General features: G+C 37.5%; 1 protein-coding gene across 4 annotated transcripts in view; it reads right to left on the bottom strand.

Annotated features, from left to right (window-relative positions):
- The window catches only part of APP (amyloid beta precursor protein), a 310,266-nt gene that overhangs the window by 85,881 nt on the left and 199,226 nt on the right, over nt 1-25,159 (bottom strand). For all 4 annotated transcript variants that reach the window (XM_049785762.1, XM_049785763.1, XM_049785765.1 and 1 more), the window contains 3 exons: nt 13,667-13,800; nt 5,224-5,298; nt 3,778-3,936 (listed from right to left, as the gene is read on the bottom strand). In XM_049785762.1, the coding sequence (XP_049641719.1) occupies nt 3,778-3,936; nt 5,224-5,298; nt 13,667-13,800 (368 nt within the window). The remainder of the gene's footprint in view (nt 1-3,777; nt 3,937-5,223; nt 5,299-13,666; nt 13,801-25,159) is intronic.

The raw sequence follows: 25,159 nt of genomic DNA, 5'->3' as shown, positions 1-25,159 counted from the left end.
TTACAAAAAACTGTTGGGCCTTCAACAGTCTGAGGGACAATGAACTGGCCCCTGTTTAAAAAGTTCGAGGACCACTGGTTACACCATCACTTCCTTGTGTGACACAAGTTTGGAAACAAATTTAATTTTCCTTGAAAAAAGGAAGTATAATTACTTTATTTTCCAGGAAACTTTTTAGAAAGCAAGAAATAAAAATTATAGAATAATCTCACTTATTTGTGAGATACAAGGAAAATAAATGATAGTATGGAATGGTAGTAATATCCAAAGATAACAGAGATGAAGATCAGGAGGACCAGTCCATGGCAGGAAGCTTGCCACAAAGAATGGTGAATGCAGTTATGGTAGTGAATAGTCCACTGTGATAATGAATACTCTAGAAATGAATACTCTAGACAAGATCTGGATGCTGAATGTGGATAAAGTGATATGCATGATACCCCTTTTCATTAGTAAAAATGAAAGCCACTGTGTCAAACAAAGAGAAAGTGAAAGAGATTGTGTATGTGTGTATGTGTGAGAGAGAGAGAAAAAGAGAGAGAAAGAATATATATATATGTATATATATTCTTTCTCTCTCTTTTTCTCTCTCTCTCACACATACACACATACATATGTATATATATATATATATAGAGAGAGAGAGAGAATATCTATGTCTCAGAGTCAGATGGGGAGGGCAACTGGGGACACTGGTGGTAGGGAGAAGTTCACTGGTGCAGGGTGGTGTACATGCTATATTTTAAACTTAACTATGAACAATGTTGTAATCACGGTGCTCAAATAAAGTAATTGTATATAAAACAATCATTGAGGAAGGTTGGTCCTCAGAAATGTAACTAGTTCACATGGAAGAAGAGTTGATTTTTTGGACAGTAAAATAATATTTCCTAATCTATATTTAAGTTTGATTTCAAATATGCATGTAATCGAATTCCATTGTTTTCCTGTAATGGACGATCAAAGTGAAGTAAAAAATCTGAAGTGTACAATCGCTAAACACCTTTCAGACTACTGCAACCAATAACTCTTCCCTGCACTGGCAAATGTGTCCAATGGCGATATCTTCAAAGTGTATCCCATAAAGGAAAAAAAAATAGAGAAACCAAGGAATTTTCTTTCTGCAAGGAGACATAGACAGAAGTTGACTGCATAGAGCTAGCATCAAGATTTTTTTTCTGAATAGAAAATTAAAATGCTAATATCCTTTTTAAAAGCTCTTTGTGCAGAGAGAACACAAGGGCCAGGAAGAAGGCATGTCATGGTTGACTGTGACTCACAACTCTATGGTGTCCTTTATTAGTGGAGTCACCATGAACCAGCCACTCAATCTTAGTGTGATGTCATCAGTAAAATAGGGTCAATACTGTCTCGCTATCTTGAATGTCATAAACTCTTTAATGGTTCTTCACAGTTTTTGTATGTGCCTTGAAATATGCATTGTGGGGCCGGGCGGTGGCGCTGGAGGTAAGGTGCCTGCCTTGCCTGCGCTAGCCTAGGACGGACCGCGGTTCGATCCCCCGGCGTTCCATATGGTCCCCCAAGCCAGGAGCGACTTCTGAGTGCATAGCCAGGAGTAACCCCTGAGCGTCAAATGGGTGTGGCCCAAAAACCAAAAAAAAAAAAAAAAAAAAAAGAAATATGCATTGTGAAAAATGAAAATCCAGGTTAAATCTCTACACTGGAAACTAATGAATGAGAGAAAAGAGACAACACAGAGGATTAATGGGAGTTTGAAATACATCACTACACAATACACAATATACATATAATCAAGTTGCTTAAAACTGTGAAAGAGAAAGTCTTTAATATAATCAGATTAAAATAAAATCTTACTTACAGAGACATAAAAAAGGATAGTATTCTTTTTTTGGGGGGGTGTCACACCTGGCAGCGCTAAGGTGTTATTTCTGCTCAGCACTCCAAAATTGCTCCTGGCAGGCTTGGGAGACCATATAGATCCTGGGATTCGAACCACTGTACGTCCTGAATTAGGCAAACGCCCTACACTACCACTCCGGCCCCCAAAAAGAATAGTATTCTTGTTCAAGTCAATAGTAAATGTATCTATTAGGGTAGTAGAGAAATTACTTTATACAATAATACTTTTTGTTTGTTTGGGGACCACACCCAGTAATTCTCAGGGTTTAATCCTGGGTCTGTGCTCAGGTATCACTCCTGACATGCTCAGGTGAACAAATATGATGCATGGGATTGAATCCAGGTGTGTGCAAGGTAATCGTCAGACTCTCTGTCTCATACTAGAGTACTATACCCAGCAAAAGTACCCATAAACACAAAGTGAGATAAAAATAATTTCAGACACAATCAAGCCAAAGAACATCTATTACCAATCTATTTGAAATAAAAGAAAAGTCTCTTGGGCTAAGGAAAATGTTTTCAGATGAACCTACAGTAGGAATAAAGAGCATCCAGAAATGGTAACTCTATACTCAAATAAAAATTTCTTCTTATAATTTAAAATGCTTTAAACAATTATTGACCCTTTTAAAATAATGTAATATTTGGAAGAAGTATAGTAACAGCTCAAAGACTAGAATAAAAAAAAACAGAAATACTTTAAGGTAGTGTATTATTTTATATAAGTGTAATAATGTAATTTGAACTGGTATCACGTGATAATATACAATCATTTGAATTCACTGAATATTATCATGAACCAGTTAAAGATATTTTCTATAAACTTTAAAGTAATAAATAAATTGACAAAACCAAGACAGTTAAAAAGCTAGAAAGGAAGATAAAATAGAATCATAAAACATAATTAGTCCCTGAGGCAGAAAATATAAGAAGTAAAGGAGAATAAAGAACAGATGGGACAAGTAGAAATCAAATAACAAGATGATAGATTTGCACAAAATCTTATAAAATCCATATGAATAATGTCATGAAAGTTATATGACCTTCCACATTAAAAGACAAGATCCAAATCTAAACTGCCTTCCATCAAGATGAACTTCAAATATAAACAAATAGGTTCAATAGAAACATAATAATGAAAAATAAATTCTCCATGCCATCATTAATGAAAAGGAATCTGGATAGCTTTATATAACATTAGACTAACTAGATTTCAGGCCAAAATCTATTACTAGGAATAAAGAAGATTATTTCCAAATGACATAAGAGTCAAAATCTATGATAATCCTGAACACTTTGCACTTGAAATTAGAACCTTAAAAATATATAATGCCAAACTTGATGGAACTGAGTGAAAATGTGACATTCCTACTCAGAATGCCCAATATACCCAAAGTAATAAACTTGTCAATGGAGCCTCAGAAAACTATTTGCAGCTTAGTGACCAATGAAGACTTACCCTGAGAAACATGGCTGCTACTCTAATGTAAAATTTAAGGATCCATCAAGAGTCTTTAAATCTCTGTCAGCTCTCAACTACTTTGACCTCAGTTATGCCACTTATATGATGAATGGGTCAGGCTCAGTTACTCTTAAGGGACTTCCAGCTTCTGTAGTTCCCAACTTCAACACTTATCTCAGGCTGTCAAATCCTGTCAAGTCCCCAAAAGTCAGCCTGACCCTTCGGTGGAACAACTTGAGTGAACAATCCACTGAGAAGGCAGCTGTCAGAGACCTTTTCAAGATGAATAAACAGTTGAATCTATGGATAATGGTGCTCATGTCATTTTTCCATCTTTCTTTCTTATAATCTTTTGTCTTTCCTGGACCCCTGCCTACTGCCTGTGCAATGCTTTGCTTCAAGGGGGTTGAGAAGTGAAGACTCAGTAAACCTACCCGAGGAGGGACAGCCTGTAGGGCAGTGACGTAGTTTTCCAGGGCCTGGCGACGGCGGTCATTGAGCATGGCTTCCACTCGGGCCATATGTGTCTCCACCAACTGCTGTCTCTCATTGGCGGCTTCCTGCTCCAGAGATTCTACTTTCTCTTGGAAATGCTGCAACATAAACGTACATACACGTCAATTATGAACTGAATAATAGAATAGGACAGTTTGTGTCTTGTAAAAGGATTATCACCAAAATCATCAGAAATGGAGGATTTGTGTACTGAATTGAGCCTGCTTATGGGAGGGCTGTTAGTGAGAAGGACCTTTATAAAATGGGTGGAAGGAGGTGAGCAGTCTAGGGATGAGTCTGTATTTGTAAGTCTAGGTACTTCAATAAAAATGATTAAGAAAAAAAAAGAAGAGTGATTCCATCTTATTTAAAGTCATTAGTCATTCTGACACTGATATTGGTTGATACATCCTGAAATCAGCAAGCTTATTAGTAGGTTAACTTCCTGCCATCTCTTTCTTATACCTTATTTATCATTGGACATTATTATTTTATAGAGTGTCTGAAGACTGATTTGACTAATGAAGATATCCATATAACTTTATGTCTTATTGAAACTCTAAGTCACATTGCATATTAAAACAGATGTCCCTCTAGCTCAATGTACCTTAAGGGATTGATCATGATAATCTTGCTGTTTACTTCTTTGGACAAAAATTCACTTCCTGGAGGCGAGAGAGATATTACAGTGGACAGGGAACTTGTCTTGCATGTGTCCTACCGGGGTTTTGTCCCCTGCACCATAAATGGTCCGTTGAGCCCACCCATAGAGATTATTGAGCACAGAAACAGGAACAAATCCTGAGCAGAGCAAGAAATGAATGATTCCTCACACCCCTCCCAAATCGATATCCTCACATCATTTTTGCCAAGGAAAGAAGTGGCGAATTGTGGCAATCAAAACTTTATATTACAGGTAGAAAGTAAACTACAATAGTAAGTTTAATAGAAATGAATGATAAACTAGTTAAGAACAGTCCATGGTAGGAAGCTTGCCACATAGAACAAACAGTAAGTGCAGTTAGGGGATAAAGTGATATCCATGGTACACCTTGATTAAAATAGTGCAAACCACAGAGTCAAAAATGAGAGAGAGAAGTAAAATGCCTACCTCATAGGCAAATGGCAGGGGGTGGTGGGGCTTAGGGGTGAAAGGGAATCTGGTGACATTGGTGGTGGGAAAAGTTCACAGGTAAAGACAGAAACTAAGACAATAAAGGTAAGGTTTAAGCAACCCAGTCATTAGAAAGTAACTGGAAATATTACAAAGTGATGGAAATATGAATTGTTATGCATAAGGTTACAGCAGATGCTTAAACATTTGTAACAAAGTCAAAAGGTTTGTTGGCATACCCAGTCTGTATAAAATGAATTTTGGTTTTTACCTGGATAACTGCTTTCTTATCAGCTTTAGGCAAGTTCTTTGCTTGACGTTCTGCTTCTTCCCATTCTCTCATGACCTACACAAGGAGAAACATTTGAATTTAAAGTGATTGATTCCTCTGCAAACCATAGAGGGAATGAGGATTATTATACGTTTCTATTATTTTTGTCATCTTAAATATTAAAAAATGTTTCATTCTTATCTCCTAGCTGACTTTCCATTAGTTTGCATAATCAATTGTAGCCGCCTATTAGACATAAATGTTCATGTCTATTGCAAGAATATGGCTCTTTGAAATGAAGGCCATTTCTTTTTCTTTTCTAGATATAAGACCCAGAAGTCATCTTCTTTAATGTACACACATATCAATGATTTATAGAAGGCATAAGCTTCATGAATAAGGCTTTCCACTAAAAAACTGAATATAGATTTTAATCTTCTGAGAAAATAAATGGTCAAGTTTCAAACGATGTATTTCGCCAATACTGAGTTTGGAAAAACATACATAACATCTTGTGTACATGTATGGTGAATCTAGGGCAAAAGAAAAGTCCATAAAGGAGGAGATAAAGCAGCTTTCTGTTGTCAGAAACCATCAGATCTACCCCAATGAAGAACCGATGGTGAATTTTGCTTGCTATAAAAAACACGAAGAGCACATAGGACTTTAAATCCTCCAGAAATTCCAAGAGCATAAACATGGCCATGTTCTGCATTGAATAGAAATAAAAAAAAAAAAAAGATCAGACTTAAAACACCAAATCTAAAGCCAAAGACAACAGAATCAATACCCAATCTACAACAAGCTAGACACAGGGGGGACCATTTATATTAGCAGACTAAGGGGTATGGGATGCATGCTGGGAACAGGGGTGGAGGGAGGACAACACTGGTGGTGGGAATTCCTCTGATTCAATGTCACTATGTACCTAAATTACTGTAATTCCCTTTGGTCATAATAAAATTTATTGGAAAAAAAAAAGACATGCTCTGAATACTGCAATAAAAAACTATCAAAATGTAGCTTAGTACATAAGGATAATTATTTGGTAGCCAAATAATCTATTTCATGAGAAAATCACTGTTTCTTTCTGATGTTTCCCTGCAAATATCCCCAAGACATACTCATTGATCTGACTAAAAAAAGCCCTGTACATCTCCACACTGAAATGCAGTATTAAATTCTTTTTTTTAATAAAATTTTTATTTTGATCATAGTGGCTTACAGTATTAAATTCTTAGCAGCAACCACTGCTATTTCCCTTTTATGTGAACAGCTCATTGTCAAGTTTTCTTTCTTCTTTTAAAAGTGGTACCACCTTTAGCATCCCAGGGATGTGGGCCATTAAAGCAACACTTGGCAATTCTTGGAGGGTGATAAAGGGGTGTGAAGTATCAAACTTTGAGTGCTATACATGCCAGACATATGCTCAACCCCTTCAATAAACTCTATCCCATAAATTCTATGTTTTTTGTTTGTCTGTTTGCTTTTTAAGCACAACTTACATTTGAACTAGATAAAATAAAATTCGGGAAGGTCAAATAAGCCAAAGATGATCTACTGAGGTGTACTTTCGCTCTTTGTGACCTCCAGAGCTCAAGAGAGCAGGATTTCCAGGCCACAGGAAACTATTGTTTTAGAGGTCTTCATCTTTAAGAAGTGGATTTGTTATAACCTCTTTCAAAATCACCCAAATAATTTAAACAAACATTGTAGAAAAGTAATATCCAGAGATAACAGAAACCAAGGCCAGGGCGAATGGTCCTTAGTAGAAAGCTTGCCACAATGTGGGGAGTGGGGTTAGGTCAGAGATGGGACCACTATGACAATGATAGTGAATATAGTGACTCTTGTCCCTGGTATAGTGGAGATGATCGTTCTGGATAAGAACTGGGTATTAAAAGGAAGCTGAGTGATATGCAGTGACCCTTTCAGTAACAGTATTGCAAACCAGAGCCTAAAATGAAAAATAAACAGAACAAAGCAAAATGTCTACCATAGTGGCAGACTGAATATGGGAAGGAAACTAGGGACCATGAGTGACAGAAGTTGACACTGGTGAAGGGATTTGTGCTCAAATACTCATGAATATCTTTATAACTTTGCACTTGATGGTGTGTCAATAAATAAAACAATTTAATAAAAAATTATAACTCCTGGAGCTAGAGTGATAGCACAATGGGTAGGATGTCCATCTTTCACAAGGCTGAATTGTGTTCAATACATGGCATCCTATATGGTGTCCTGAGCACCACCATAAGTAATTTCTTCTTTTTTTCTTCTTTATTTGAACATCTTGATTACATAAATGATTGTGATTAGGTTTCAGTCATGTAAAGAACGCCCCCTTCACCAGTGCAGCCATAAGTAATTTTTAAGCACAGGGCCAGGAGTAACCATTGAATGCTACGAGGTGTGACCCCAAAAATCAAATAAAATAAGAAAAAATTATAACTCCTCTAAAAACAAATACTGCCCCTCAAAAGAGAGGATTGGAATAAGTAACTATTAAAAAAGAGAGAGAGAGAATTAGAATACATTAACTATTCAAAAAAAAAAGGACTGAAAAACAACTATTTTTTTGTGGGTCCCCCGAAGTGAAGATGAAGGGTACACTCATTGATTCTCACTGATTCTTGGTAAACTGAACCAGTGGTTCATGCCTTGAGGACACACTCTGTCACTCTAGGGATTAGGCAGGCCACCCAGTCATATCTGGGGGCATCCAGGGCTGTACCCAAGTGATGTTTCAGGAACCATGTGCTACCAGGATGGATCTAGGTTAGCAGCAAGCAAGATGTGTGCCTCACCCCATCTATCTCTTTGGTCCTGGACATAAAAAACAGGTAGAGAACATGTATGAGATAATGCCACATCAAATCATCATGGACTTTTTAATTTGGGGGAGAAGTGTCACCCAAGTGCTCACAGGGTTTGAGGGCCATTCAACAGGGCCTAAGTCAACAGGGAAGAGAGTGCAATGCTCAAGCCTGTGATTTGATGCTGTTTGGAACCCAGAAGTGAAAGGGATCACGGGGCTATAATTGTCAGGTGGTGCTGAGGTTTAAACTCTGGGCCAAGAGTACACAGGAAATTATTCTAGTTCCTTGAGCTATCTCAGACCCCACATGGGTATTGTAATGAGATATTTGAAAATCTCATCACAATAATTCCTTATACGAAAGACTAGCTTCCTCAAGTCCTGTTCCTTGATTTATGAAGAAAATAAGAGAGGTTGAACTTTCTGCTACACTTAAAGAGTTCATAAAAATAGTCTAAAAAAAGTTCATATTAAAACTGGGACAAATGTCACGCTGCTATGAAGACAGAATATTGAAGAAAAGAAACCTCTGCCCGACCCGCTTTCCTGTCTCCACAAGTTAAAGAGGGAAGAGGTCACTGAAGCCTATTTTAGCTTTACAGATGAGATACTAAACAACAACATTTTAATATCCTGCTTCAAAAATGCTCACTGTGGTGGAACTCCACCAAGAATTCTTTAAAAAGGAATCTCAAAAAACTGATTGTGAGAAAAGGCAAATATCTTATTAGAAGGGGGAAAAGACCCAACTTCTAATTACCATTTCATTTCATGTGTTCAGAAATGGATCTTGGGGGCTGCAGTGATAGCCCAGCAGTAGGGCATTTGGCTTTGTTGATGTGACTGACCCCAGCGCAAACCCAATTTCAGTCCCTTGCATCCCATATGATCTCCTGAGTCTGCCAGGAATGATTTCTGAGTGCAGAGCCAGTTGTAGCCTTTGAGTATCACTGGGTGTGGCCCAATCCCCTTTTCCCAAAATAGAAATGGAACCTGGAAGTTTTGAGACAGCTAATCCTATCAATTTAGGAGTTTTAGTATAAAAGACTTGAATATAAACATGTCTACACAAATGAACACAAAATTTGATATTCTGAGCAACTTAATTATAGCCTCCACTCTCACAGAGAAATTCATTCAAACCATCATCCTAAATCTCTTAGTGCAAGATTAACATGGACCTTAGGCTCAAACTCTCTTGGAGCAATGGTTTCTTCCATTGAGGTACACTAATGGCTAATCTTACTGCAGACCTCTAATTCACCTATCCCATATTAAGTCTTTACAAATTCTGTATCATTTAATTGATTCCAAAATTATTTAATTGATTTCCTTTAGGCAATTAAGAACCCATTTAGAGGGCAAGGTGAGCTGCTAAAGGCTCTTGTAAGAAAAATGAAGAAAAAAGACATAAATCAAGAGATATGCAGCTCTGAAGAAATGTTTTAGCCCACAGGGTTTTATTTGCTTTCATAAAATATAACAGGTGAATCAAGTTATTTATTTTTGGAGTTTTTCTTGGGGGGGTCTCCTAGAGTTGCTCAAGGCCATATAGGATGGTAGGATGAAACATGGTTGGCAAGTGTACCTACCTACTGTAAGTTACATACAGTAACTTAAAGCAATTTACCTACTGCAACATAGATTTGGTTCCTAAAGTATTCTTGAAAAGCTGCTGGTTATCTTTAAAAATTGAATTTAGAGAAGGATCAAAGTTTTGGGGGGTGGGCTGTACCTGGGGTTACACCTGTTTGTGCTAAGGGCTTTCATCTGGCTTTGTGCTGAAGAATCTTTCCTGGCTGGGCCCAAGGCTGCTGGAGATCAAAGCTGGGCCAAGCAATGCAAGCATCATACCTGCTGTACTATTTTTTCTGTTCCTGTGCTTTTATTTTTAAGAAAAAATAATTTAGCTACTGACTTTGTAATAAATAAAAAACATTTAACTTCGCCAGTTCTTATATTTGCTAGATTCTACAGAACTATAAGTAGCAGAAACCATTATATATTTAGTTACCAGTTACAATTACTGCCACCACAAAAGCCTGTAACACTAAATCCAACTACATCATAAAAGAACAATCCTCTAAGAGAATAAATAATGAAAAATAATTATATTTTATTAGTAAATAAATATTTTTATTACTTATTTTCTATTGATCTACATTTTTTCAAAATTAATGTTTTTGGTTTTTGTTTGGGGCCACACCCAGTGATGTTCAAGGGTTACTCCTGGCTATGCACTCAGAAATCATTCCTGGCTTGGGGGACCCAGGTATGCCCAGGATCAGCCACATGCAATGCAAACGCCCTACCACTGTGCTATTGTTTTGGCCCCTTCAAAAATAATTTTTAACTGCAATAACATTATTTCATAACATACATTTCAGCATATGGCATTTCTATATATAGATATAGATGTATGTTGACCTCAGTGATTATCAGCTGTCTTTCCTAAAGAAAAATCTTATTTAAAAAATTAATTAGAGACCAGAGTAGTGGCGCAAGCAGTAGGGCATTTGTCTTGCTACACGCTAACCTAGAATGGACCTCGGTTTGATCCCCTGGAGTCCCATGTGGTCCCCCAAGCCAGGAGAGATTTCTGAGCGCATAGCCAGGAGTAACCCCTGAACGTCACCAGGTGTGGCCCCCCCTCCCCCCCAAAAAAAAACAAAAAAATTAACCAGATAAAACTTCACATTTTCTATTTCACCCTAGCTCGCCTTCCTGTTTGGTTCCCCATAGAATTATGCAGTGAGATAACTAGAATTTCACATTTATTTTGCATAGTCAAAGTGCTGGTGATTGTTATATAATTTTCCTTCTTTTCAATGTTATTATCACAACGTATCTTCAACATTGTACTACTCAAGTTACAAAGTTTAACCTTTAAAATATACAGGTTTGGCTATTACTTGGGAAAGATCTGGGAGAAACCCACTGATTTCCCCAGAGGTGCCATAGGATGCTACAGGGAACCTGAGTTATTACCAGAGTGGGTGAGGTGGAGTGAATAGGGAGATTATGAGAAAAAGGAGTTTTTGTTGGTATTTTTGAGAAAAATAATGGGTAACCAGGGTAAGAAGAAGACTTGTTACAGGGTAGTTGCAATAATTCTGTTGGTTCCAGAGCATAGTGGCTGTCACTAGTTGGATGATGGATGAATCAGGTTTTTAGCCTTAGAATGAGTAGGGCAGGTAGTTAGTGAACCAATGTCTACCAGTCAGGAATAAAAGGAAATTGGGATGTGGCCTTAACCTTGATTCCTGTAGGCAATATCTCAGAGGGGGAGTCTGGCAAGGATTAGTAAGGCCTAGGTGTCAACTCATCAGAAAATGCAAACATGATTAACATAGTCTTCTGGAGACTTTGGATCTTAGCACATACATGGCAGAAAGATTTGTAAATCTTTTTTTTTTTGTTTTGTTTTTTGGGCCACACCTGGTGACGCTCAGGGGTTACTCCTGGCTATGCGCTCAGAAATCACTCCTGGCTTGGGGGACCACATGGGACACAGGAGGATCGAACAGCGGTCCATCCTAGGATAGTGCAGGGAATGCAGACACTTTACAGGTTGCGTTACAGCTCCGGCCCCTTATCAGAATATTTTTAATAAGAGATAATATTCAACACTTGCCTGTGATTTTTATATCTATGTGTATGCATATATTTTTAATTTGCATGTATTTTTTAATTTTTCACTTGTGTTTCCTTAAATTTTATTTTCCCATTTATAATGTTTCCTCATATTCATTCTTCTTTTTTTAATTTATGAGTTCTGTGCTTAGAAATTGGTCCTGGCAGGCTCGAGGGACCATATAAATGCTGGGGATCAAACCTGGGTCAGTCCTGGGTTGGCTGTATGCAAGGCAAATGCCCTACAGTTGTGCCATTGCTCCAGCCCACCTCATTTTCATTTTTAACATAGAAAAATAAGATGGCAAATTACTTATTTGATCAAAGACTGAATGAGTTGATCCAAGAAAGGGCTAAAGTTCTCTATATTATCAAAGTCAAAAGTATTTAGCCAGTACTTGGAGTAGAGCACTGTTCCTATTCTTAGAATTATCATTAGATAGATTAGGTAGATTAGGGTGCAAATCCCTTTTCAATTTTTTAATAGTTTCATAAATAATCTGTACAAAACTTTGTAGCACAGTGTAATGAGAAAACTGTATTGAGAATAATAAGACTCAGATTTTGAATACCACCTGTGCTACTTAATACTCCTTTGTTCTAGAGTAGGAAACCAAGGCTCTAGATCCCTTTCTAGTGTATTATCTGTCACTTATGGCACAAGATAAAATGACTATTATGGTTACCTTTAATCTTTTTATTAATATATTTTCTTCTTTTTGGAGGGGCTCATACCCAGAAGTATGCTAAACTCTTACTTCTACTCTGTATTCAGGGATCATTCTTGGCTCAGTTTAGAGGAACATATAATGCCAGGGATTGAACCCAGCTCAGTTGCTTGAAAAGCAAGTGCCAAACCTGCTGTATAATCTCTCTAGCTCTCCCTTTATTCTTAAGCTCTGTGACATTAATTATTTAGTTCTGAAAGAAATGACAGATTCTAATCTCAACTAATTAGGTATTTAAAGGAAAAATATTGCTCATTTGTACTTAAGAACTTTTTCTGTAGAGGAGAGGAGAGAGAGGAAGAGAGAGAGCGCGAGAGTGAGAGCAAGAATGAGAGAGAGAGAGAGAGAGAAAGAGAGAGAGAGAGGAGACCGTGGTTGATTCTCAGAACGTGTTTTTTTGGCTCAGTGCTGTTGGGGCCACCTGGGCTATTCTCAGTAGTACCAGAAATAGAGTTCTAGGGCACATGCATGCTAATATGCACTCCATCAGTACTCCACCAGCTCCGACCCTATGTCTGTACTAAAAAACGATCTCTTAAATTTATAAGAGAATGGTCAGTGTTACAGATATGAAACAAAGCTACTGAGATGAGCTTAGTCATAATTCAAGTAGTGCAACTACACTTATTTTATCTAGATTTTTTCTAGGTGACCTGACCTATGCTAGTCTATCTTAAAAACAAACAAACAAAACTCTCTCAAATTGGAACTAGAGTGAATGTATACCTGGTAGGGCAATTGCCTTGCATATAACCAGCCCAGGTTTGATCCACAACATCCCATGTGGTCTCCAGACCACATTACTCCAGGAGTAATTTCTGAGTGTAGAGGCAGAAGTAATTCCTGAGCACTGTCAGGTGTGACCCCTCCCCAAACTCCCCAATAACAGTAGAATGTCTCAAAGACAGGCACGGGGATTGCAAGATATAGAGGATATGGGTAGCAGGAAAGTTACACAGGTGAATGGTGGTGTATAATCCATGACTGAAACCCAACTATGAGCATTTCTGTAACACAGTGAAATTATTAAAGGAAAAAAAAATCTAAATCATACCCTTTGATTTACACGAATACTTCCTATTTAATATAGAAAGCTGGATAAAATAAACATTAGATGGAACCATGGGGATAGCCTGTGGGGAGACTCCTGGCCTTGGAAAGTCCAGCTCTCTCTCTTTCTCTCTCTCTCTCTCTCTCTCTCTCCCCCCCCCCCCCCCCGCCCCGTCATTGCAGAGCTGGAAGATGAAAGCATCACACTTACCTGGGACATTCTCTCACGGTGCTTGGCCTCCAGCCTCTCCTTGGCTTTCTGGAAATGGGCATGTTCATTCTCATCTCCAGGTGTCTCCAGGTACTTATCGACAGCGTCAGGGGTGCTGGCCGCTGTAGTCGGAACTGTAGGTAGAAGGAAAAACCAATTCAGAAGGTATCATCTATCCATTTCAAGGAAAGTCAGGACAAGAAGTTCAGTGAAGAAGCACATAAAAAGATGTTAATGCTGTTTTAGAGAACACCGCAGATATTGTGCAGTCCAGTAAGGATGTGTTTCTCTCAAGTATAGGGTGACAGAACTTTAAAGCCAGTCCAAGTGTTGAGTAGAGTGTCTTATTAAATAAGCTTTACGAATCACACACAGAACAAAACTAGTTGGTATTTATTGTTTTGGTTTTTCTTTTTGGGCCACACCTGGCTGTGCTCAGGACTTACTACTGACTCTGGCAGGCTCAGGGGACCAACCAAAAGTCAGGAATTAAACCTGGGCTGGCCAGATACAAAACAAGAACTCTACCTGCTGTACTATTTATTGTTCTGGCTCCAAAATTAGCTGGTGTTTAATACAGGCTAACCCAAATTCCTATGCTTTTGCTAGGTTAAGTTTTGTAATCTTGAAGATAAATGACAGTATCATCAATAACTCACTTTAACATACCTACATAATCTGAAGAAATCTTAAATGCAAAATAACTTCTGTAAAGGTAAATTCTAGCTATGTATTTTAGGTCACTTGATTACAATGAAACTCCCTGCAAATGTTACTAAAAACATTTTTTGAAATCCCAAGGACAGTAGCATTTTTGAAATTGCAAGGATTTATCTACCTTCACACAACTGGAAATAGTTGATGAATTATAATAGCTGTCAAAAAATATCTTGAACTCAACTAGCACTACTTAAGAAATATGGTTAAGCAGTAATTGCTCTATTGTGTGGAAATAAATAGCCATAAAATTAAAGAGTGTACTATAAAACAAAAGTGTCTTCACTCAGAAGCTGAGTGAAATATAATGCCTATATAAGCAACTTCACAAGATTAGTAATGCCTAAATTATAATTCAGTGCACTTATAAGCTTATAGAAAAACATATCTCTAGAATATGCCAAGGAACCAAAATGATTTTAAAAATAAACATTTGACCTTAAAAAATGAGAGTGTTTTTTACAATATCTTTAGAGCAAATGAATTGAAATGTTTAGTCAAAAGTTTACTCAAATATCACCAGTATTAAACATACTCTGTTCTACAATCCTAAATTAATTATTTGATTATTATATTTGGAATATAATACTTTGGAAAGACTTAAATGAAAAGCGTCTTGGGCGAAGTCATTTGGATGTAAACTCAAATTGTCTTTTATAGATGCCTCAAGGAAATATTTGGAATATTAATAATCCAAAGGCTCAAAGACTTGAATTAAATTTTTTAAGTTATACAATTAAGTAATAGTTTCAAACAGCTCTGAGTCTTGTTGAGTAGTGCTCAGGTACTACTCCTGGATCTGTGCTCAGAGATCACTTTTGTGGTGCTCAAAGGACCATGCAGTACCTGGATCATTCCTGAGTCACTATGTGCAAAATATGTGTCCAGAACATTGAGTTAGCTCTTTAGTCCTTACCTCCAAATCTAAAGGAGACTTGCTGGAGCAATAGCACAGTGGGGTAGGGTGTTGGCCCCAGCACAAACAAAGACCAAATAGAGATTTTCTCAGATGCCTTTAGTTTTACCACAAATCACTGTTACATAATTTTGTAAGAAAGCTATTTCTTTCTTGTTTAGATGCTGCTTTCAAGATGAAAAAATCTTTTTCAAAGTCCACAAAACCATGCCCTACCTACAACCATGAACTAAGGAAGTTTACACTCAAATGGTAATCAGAACAGGAAAAGCATTTACAATAATTTCTAATGGCAACTGATGATGTATATGCATCTGCCTTTATCTTCTACCAGGTAGACTAGATCAGTGAGTCTGTTATTTTAGCAGCACAGGGAGAAGGAAAAGGCATGGCTCTGTAACTGTGCACACCTTGATATGAACACTGTTCTTTCTTAAACGAGACTTGCTATGACTCAATTAACTTAAGTGTTCCATGTTCCAATTTCACTAATCAAGTGGCCATAACAAGCCAATGCAATAGGAGTGTTGGGAAAATAAAATGTCATGCCATGTGTTCATCACTGCAGAAAGGATGGCCTGTGGAGTATTTTATTGTAACATTTTTCTTTCCTCCTTTATTAATTGTATTCTATTCAAATTATAGAGCTCATGCTAACTAACCACAGGAAAAAACAGCTACTTTTATTTCACATTCACTGAAAAGGGAATATTCAGGATCATGAAGTACCAATGACAGCAAAATTGATATGCATTTTTCTAAATATCCTTCATGCGACTTGCATGAAAGACGGGCATTATTGAAAATGAGTCCTTAATTACAAAGATTAAAAATAATGCTTAAATAAAAATCCTCTGCATATAAAAGCTCCAAAAATTTTTCTATATAAATTCAAGCAAATCAACATGCACTATTTTTAATTCACTCATTTCTCAACTTGAAATGGAAGTGGTATTTACATTTTAAAGGTTTCCCTTAATCATTTTCTCATTTTTACTGGTACAGCTCAAATAAGAATGAGGTAAAGTTCAGTTAGTAGAAAAATCAAGTTAGGTAATCCGTTTTACACATTTGGAAAACAAAAATGTAAAAAATTTAACTGTTACAATTACTTACCAAATTAACCTGTTTTAAATGCCATAATTATAACATGGTTCTGTCCTTGGAAAATAGAAAGTATGAAAATTACTTTATAATGAGGAGAATTCTCCAACTCTCAAGATTTGAAAATACTGTCTACCAGGTTATGGAAAAGAGCTCAACACTTAAATGTGAATCACTGTAATTTCATTAGCTTGACTTGGAAAGCAGCTTTGCAATAATAAGAATAAAAGAATAATAAAAAAATTATCAAACAAGGCATGTCTAAGAGGATTGAATCTATTTCAAGTGTTAAATCCTTTAGAGGTACAAAGAAATAAACACAAATGGTTCGTTATTATACATGCATTTTCTCAGTTACAAAATACTTTTCCGTAAGTGAATCCTTGTTTGTGACCCAAATCATTGTCTTCAACTAGAGACTTTAAAAGAAGCATCTATCTTTTATATTTTTTGACTTTACAAAAAGTTAAAAATATTGTATCTTTTTAAGCATTCCTACTAACCCTCTATCTCAGTTAGTATGAGTGAATTTTTTCAGCCTTCAAATCAACAAGCAAGCCAGATCACTGGTTGGTCAAGGATAAAAAAAATGCTAACACAACCTGTTACATTTTAAAAATAAATAGTGCATTTCATTACCAACACTCTGAAATTTGTAAAGAAGATGAGAGGTCAATTGCCTAGTCTCGTCCCCTTTAAAATAGTTTTTTTATACCCCCAATATAGCGTTCTATCAAAATAGCCTATCATTGTGAAAAAGTCCATTGTAGGCCAGAAATGTGATAACTATGGGTTGAGTAGGTATTGAAACACAGTAGGAAAAGACGAAAATAAATGTGTCCCAGGTCTCTAGACTTTCAAAGTGCTCCTACTTGGGAAACGAGTTGTGCAAGGAATATCCAGAGTGGAACAGGAAGCTGCCTACCACATGTCATTAAAAGCATAGGTGACTTTAACAACTAAGCAGACAATGGAAACCAAACTAGTTTAGGCTACTTTAATTAAAAATATTATTATTATTATTATTTTATTGTTATTTTGTGTGTATACCACACTCGAGCTTATACCTGGCTTTGCACTCAGAAATCATTCCTGGAGTGGCTCAGGAGACTATATAAGATGCAGGGACTAAGCCAAGGCCCAACCCCAGGGTTTAATTCTTTGGGGCAAGAGGTTTTTCATCACATTTTGTCTTATTATTTCCTGAAAGACTCATTGCCAGCCCCAGCACTCCATCTAGTTGTCTTGTCTTGTCTTTGTTTTTGGGCTACATTGGTGGCCTGGCTCTGAGCTCAGAAATTACTCCTGGCAGACTCGGGAAATATATGGGATACCCGAGATGGAACCAAGGTTAGCCTTGGCAAGGCAAATGCCCTACCGGCATTTATTATCACTTTGGCCCCTCATCTATCTGTCTTAAAAACATTACCAGATATTTCAACCGTTGAAATCTTTAAGGGTACCTAAACAACAAGGGGTACCTTGTTGAAAGTCTGGCTGTTCTTGCAACTTCCTGCTGGCAAAAGAACACAGACAGAGCTATAGAGGGTAGTGAAATCTCATGCTAAATTTTGTGGGATTTAAAAAATGACCACTAAGCACACATTTATCCTACCCAGAAACCCGTTAAGACTTTAAAAACTTTAAGGTGGTGACCATCAACTAGTGTCAATGGTTATTTATTTATTTATTTATTTTTGGTTTTTGGGTCACACCCGGCAGTGCTCAGGGGTTACTCTTGGCTGTCTGCTCAGAAATAGCTCCTGGCAGGCACGGGAACCATATGGGACACCGGGATTCGAACCAACCACCTTTGGTCCTGGATTGGCTGCTTGCAAGGCAAACACCGCTGTGCTATCTCTCCGGGCCCCGTCAATGGTTATTTGATGCATGTTCCATTCTATACATGGAGAAATGGAAAAGTGATCTTGTGTTTGCTGTGCAGAGGGGAAACACTATCCTCTAATATATTCATTTGTCTCACTAGACACACACAAATGGCTCTAAATTTAGGAATAGTGAAACTGAAAAGGCAGTAACTATTTTGAGCAGCAAAGGGCTAATCTGTTGACAAGTCCACACTGAAAAAAGTTTGGTCATTTTCATCAACAGGGATGGGATAATATTATGCATCAGTATTCAGTCTTTCTTGTTGTTGTTGAAGAGCTATTCTTGCCCCAAATGCTATCTGGTACTGACCTCCCAACAGTGAGTCAGCAGGAGTTGTAAAACAGAGGTCAGGGGAAGATACTGTAGAATAATCATCAAAGCCCCCTGTCAGCCATTGACCTCTGCACTCTGAAGATCTTGCCTTCTGCAAGTAAGCTGGCTGGCTGGCTAAATTCCCTTTGAACAGAAAACTAGACTTGAATTTAGTGCTACACAGTTTTGGCAGAAGCTTTGACCACTAGGAGTCAAATCATTATGAGCACTCCTGTTATCAAATGTGCAGGTTTTAGCTTTTCCAGTGAGTTTTCAATTGTTCTTTTCTTTTTGATGTAACGACCACCATAGTTGAGCTACTAGGCCATGTCATCACCAGGAACCTTTTCTATACCCATAGAGAGCACTTCCTTCCCCCTCACTTGGGGATCACTAATCTGTTCTCTTATCAATATTTCATGAATAACATGTGGTAGAATAAGATAGCAAAAACGTTTTTGAGATGGACTTTTTTCATTTAGAATGAATTTCTAAGTTGATGTTTCTCTTTCCCAATATCTCATTACTTCCACTGCAGATCAGTTCTGTGCTGAGCATAGAATTTTGAGCATTCATCCAATATTTTAGGGGGAATTTTTTTGTGCCACATTCGGGGGGCACTCAGGGGTTACTCCTGGCTCTGTACTCAGATATCATTCCTGGCAGGCTTGGGGGACCAGGTGGGATGCCGAGGATCAAACCCAAGTCGGTCCTGGGTTGGTTGCATGCAAGGCAAACACCCTATTGCTGTGCTATCGCTCCATCCACATTTATCCAATTTTAAGCACTCTAAAATACCGTACTTCATGCATTCTCTTATCTGTAAGTGATATGGCATGGACTTTTAGGCATACTTAAGATTCTAATAGCATAAGATAATTTGTTTAAATACTTACTCCATATTTTAGAAAAATATTAAGACCCCACCCACAGAACCAATAGACTTAAGCAGCTATCAACCTTCCAAAGACAGCATGTGATACAGGGCTGGGGAGATATAGTACAGCAGGCAGGACACCTGTCATAAAAACAGCAGACTTGGGTTCTATCACTGGCAACTCCTATAGTCTCCAAGCAATCAGGAGTGATTCTTGAATGCAAAGCCAGGAGTAAGTCCTGAGCATGGTTAGGTGTGGCTCCCCTTCCCCAGTCTCCCCCCACAAAAAAAAATTTTATGTGCTAGCTCTGCAGGTAACAGCATGCCACACTGGTCAGATCACCATTACTTTCAGAGAGAGTCAAGACAGAGTTTTCAGTGAAGTGTGAAGGAAGAGGAGCCTCTCCAATCAGTTTCCTCAAAGGATGGAAGAGCTTAAAAGTGAAAAAAAAAAAAAAAAAAAGAAGATATAAGTTTAAATTCAAGGGCTTCTCAATTAAAGAGATTTCATGACTGGTTTCAGTCCATCCTTCAGCCTGCTTTTGTTTACTTTAGTTAGCCTTCTAGTATTATAGATCAAAGCAGGATAGATTCAATGCTTTTTAATAGTGATGGGCCAGAGATATAATACAGTGAGTAAGATTCCTTTCTTGTATGCAGCCAAACTGGGTTTGATTTCTGATCCTATATGGTTCCCTATATGCGTCTTTATATACTCCCTGCCAAGAGTGACTCTTGAATATAGTCAGAAGTATAGCTGGGTGTACCCATAAAAAGAGAATTAAATAGTAAAAAGTGTTGTCTTGATAACATGTCAAATGGAAAAAATAGTGACAGCAATGTTGTTCCAATTCACAGTACATTCTAGACTTGCAGAACTTCTGAGGCACACTGGGTGAGAGATTCTTCCTATGAAGACTCAGACCTGGGAGATCAAAGATATGTGGAACTCTGGAAGAGCAGCATGGGTATAGTTGTCCTGCCTGAAGTGTGCATGTTCCTATCTTTATCCCCCATTATCTATTAATTACCCATTACAGTCCAGCCCTTCCTACATGAGAGGCACAAAGGAGAAGCCATGAGTCAAACAAAAGAAAGCCCTTGTTCTCAGGCAATCATATTATAGAGAAAGAAAGCACCTCTGCAAAAGAGAAATGATAAATTCTATTGTTAGCAAGTGTTGTATTGTGGAAAAAAGAAATAAAAAAGATATAAGAAGAATCTGGAATGATATTTGGTAGATGGTTGCAGGAAGGAGGTGGCCAGATCTGACAAGAGGAAATATTTATACATGGAAAAGCAGCCTCATTCCCAGTTTGATACTTGATGAATATACACAGCACATGAAAATGTTACACTAAAACTAGAAAGTCATGTGTGTGGGGTGGTGGTGGTGGTGACATATATGGACTATGTGTCCAGTCCTGAAGAATTGAGAGAAGGAGATAGTTCAAGTCATGGGAAACATCAAGAGAAACCAATGACCCTTTGTGGGCGTGCAGGATAATCCAATGAGGGGCAGATGAAAATTCTGCAAATGGAGGCCATAGAAGAGACGCAGGGATGAAATGGTAGGGCAGTATGTATTGGAATGGAACCAAAGTTAGAAAAAGGTGAGAAAGGTTGTGTAAAAAAAAAAAAAGCAGAAGAAAGAACCTTTTAGGATTAAAGATAAAGACGAGGTTGGCTAGAACCAAAATGGTGAAGCATATTCATCTTTCTCTCTTTTCTCTCCTCTATCTCTCTCCTCTCTCTAGCACTTCTCTCTCATCTCTCTCTCTCTCTCTCACACACACACACACACACACACAGACACACACGCAAAACCAGAGGAAACCAAATATTAAGTCAGTACAGACTTCCACATGTATGTAGGGGGTTCATTTCAGTCTTCACAATGATGCCCACAATCCCGGTAACATTTCCACTTTCTGTCAATCTTGAAGTCTGTGCCAAGCGCTCCTGTTGTATGTGTCAGATGGAGGCAGAAGTATGAGGGATCAGATTTGGTTTAATTTCACTCACTAACCAAACACTTTTGGCACTGCATCTAATGCTTCTGTCACAAAAAATCTCTACCATCCCTGGGGTTACAACATCAAGGGATCATTTCTATTCAAAGCACAGTTTTAAAAAAGAGCTGCATGAAGGTGAGAAGACAGAACCCTTCTCTTCAGCATAAAGTACAGTTCATTCTCCTTGTACACAGAGAAGACTTCATGGCATCAAACTGACCAACAAATATATCAAACCCTGCTTAGAATTATAAGTTGGTCATCACTGCAAGTTTCTCCTTGTCACATTCAGAAAATAGAATGTGAGTCAAAACAAAAGACATTGTAATGATCGTCCTATAGTTGAGATAATGCCTGTTTGTTTATTTGTTTGTTTGTTTTTCATTCTGTGGTGACAAAGAACTTCAGAGCCATAGGGCTCTAAACAAAATAAAACAAAACAAAAACGCACCTTCAAACAGTGGAAACTCTGACCTTCAACACCAAGCAAGCCATGTGATGCTATGGCATTTCGCCACACCCTAATATTAAATCCTATCATAAAAATTTGGTCAATCTCCCTTTTCCAGAATAAAGGTAATTAATCTCTCTGGGTCAGACACCATGAGAGTAAATGAAGACTTAGATAATTCATTGCTCTATCATTAACAATGCCATTCTACACAGACTTTAGCAAGGGTCATGATTTATGTGAGATAGCAATAAGTAGAATTTATATGTAGATGAAATATAAACCCATAAGAAAAGATTTTATGTGAAAATTTAATCTCAAAACATGATAGATTGTGGAGACTGCCAGTCAAGTTTCAAATAAATATTTTTTGATTCAAAGGGATGAAAAATCATTACACATTCTCATTAGGTGCATATGTGTACATGTTCGTGCACACGTGTGTGCATGTGGGTGTGATTTGAGGAATTGAATCTACGGTCCCACATAGGCAAGCAAATGCTCTACTGCTGAGCTACATTCCTACCACCTTAAAAACATTTGAAAATCAAATATTCATCACCTCATTTTAACACCATTTAAAGGAGTTAAGATAAAGTTTGTGATTCTGAATTATAGGATTTCTGAATAAAGAAAACGAACAAAGGCACTTTTCCTGTAATCCATTCCACTTATTTTATAGTCAGTTTGATAAGAGCTGGCAGCCTATCAGTGCATCTATGGACAGAAGGCAATAAAATTGTAATCTATGCTGTGTTTACTCTACTTAAGCCACATTTCTTTTTTATGCCTTACAGACATATCCGGACATGGGGATTTTGTCAAATATGTGAAATGTGCATGAGTAAGTGCTACTGTCATATATTTAAATTAATAATCTATATCCTCTTTAGCACATTATCTCCACATTTAAAAGCAACTTCAAATCTGACTTTAAAAAAATCTATAGAAAGCCAATGGTCAGAATAAATGGCTTTTAAAAAGTCTTACTTGGGGTTATTGTTTTTCTGTCAATTTGTCAGAAGCTATTTTCAACTTCATTAATGGTGGATCATAAAGGCATGACCTGTGATGATTGCTCAAAACTCAACAGATGAGTTCAAAAAGTCACAATCTTCAATACTGCCCACTTTCCTAGATATTCTAGCAATAAAAGCCAGGTAAAGCAGTTAACCTCAATGGGGTCACCAGAATAAAGCCAATTTCATTTTGTGCTGGCCTTTCACAGAAATCTTTCTCTACACTTGTACATTTTATTTTATATCATTATTTAATTTCATCACATCCTTTAGTTTCATCACATCACTAAAACTGTCAAGTTACTGAAAACAAGGTACTAGGTTCACTTTGTTGGTGTCCCTGAGAACTGGGGCTAATTTAGCATCAAGACCACTGGGTGGAAAAGCAACAGCTTTATTAAAGTAGAGGCTGACCTACTACTGGTCTCTCTCTCTCTCTCTCTCTCTCTCTCTCTCTCTCTCTCTCTCTCTCTCTCTCTCTCTCTCTCTCTCCTTTATAATCAATTTTTTGATCACCTTGAATTACAAGGTTACAAAATTATTCATAAAGCTTTAGGCATATACTATTCCAACACCAATCCCTTCGCCAGTGTCCACTCCCCTCCACCAATGTCTCAAGTTTCCCTCCGATCCCTAGCCTGACTCTAGAACAGGCAATACCTTTCCCCTTTACCATGTCCTAATTAGCGTTCCCATCCCTAATTTATCTTCAATCCAATTGGCAAGCTTCCTACTTGAGAAAAGTTTTCCTGCTTTTGTGATTTGTTGTAGTTGCCATATGAAGTTCCTTTATATCACACAGAAGAGCAAGATCATTCTGAGTCTGTCTAATTTCACTCAAAATAAAACTCTCAATTATGTTTTTGAGTAAAAGCCATGTTGACTTCCAAAAACCTGCTGGTCTCTTTTGGTTAATATTTTATGGGAACACAGCTATATTTGTTTACTGCTGTCTGTGGCCTTTTTCACAACTGCTGAGTTGCGAACTATTAACAGAGACCACATAGTCTGTCAAATTTAAAATATAGCTATCTGGCCTTTGATTGAAAAATGTGCCCTTCACTAGACTAGAGCACACATGTAATGAGAAAAATGAGCATTTTAAAATGTTCCAAGTAGATAAACTCTCTTTTTAGAAGGTTGGGAAATCAATTCTATTCAATCTTAGGAATTCTAATTATGATCACTTTGGAAGGAAAAGCTGTTCTTTCTTATCTTGATCATGTCTGATTTTAAGGACATGGCTGCTGATACCAATTTCAGTAGCACTGATGTGATGTGCAATTTAATGCACCACTACATCTTTTAATGCTTTTAATTATTTTTAATAGCACTTGGCAGTTCTGTAAAAATATCATAGCTCCATTAGTATCAGGAGAACTAATATTTGCTATTTCACAATCGGAAGGACATGAACACTGTGATTAAGAACAATGGTTTAAGTCTGGCCAAAGACTAAATGGCCTTAGCATTACAACAGGATGTAACTGTGAAGTGAAGGTGGCACATTCCATTCAGAGGCCACACAGTGAGTAATCAACAATTGGCAAGCCACTGAATGTGTGAAGTAACCTTAGAACTTGAGGGTGATGATTTGGCCTGAACTGATAGGTTTCATTTTGTATACAGTCTCCAGAAGTGTCTATTCTATTGTGTCTGGAACATTTAGATGTGAATGAAAACAATTTCCCCCACATTACCCCACCAGAAAATTTGAGAAAAAAATCCAACAGATACAAGGTCTACTCCTGACTCTGTACTCAGGAGTGATCTCTGATGATGCTCAGTGAACTGTATGTAGTATCAGGAATTGAACCAGTGTTGGTCTCATGTAAGCTAAATTCCTATCTCTGACCTTAGAAATTCATTTTGACCTTTCAATAATCCTTATCAGGCCAGATTTTCACCTTTCCAAAAACACTAAGGGCAAAAATACGACCATGAGGTCATCTCTACAAATGGCCATTTCTAGATTATGCTGCTGGCTTATTAAACCAAAAAGAAACAAAAGAAGTGGGAGTGGTTGTCTTGATGAACCAGGTACTTTTAATTTGGGGCTGAAGAATGGGGAGCATTCTGGTTTATTTTCTGCTTCCGGGTTGTAATTACAATAGAGTAATACAACTCAGTAGCACAGAGTAGAAAAAAAAATCTATCAAATACTACAGACAGGAATACACCACAGCTAGCAG

This window comes from Suncus etruscus, chromosome 13 (assembly GCF_024139225.1).
Source record: "Suncus etruscus isolate mSunEtr1 chromosome 13, mSunEtr1.pri.cur, whole genome shotgun sequence".
Lineage (NCBI taxonomy): Eukaryota > Metazoa > Chordata > Mammalia > Eulipotyphla > Soricidae > Suncus > Suncus etruscus.
This window is presented reverse-complemented; position numbering and strand designations above follow the sequence as displayed.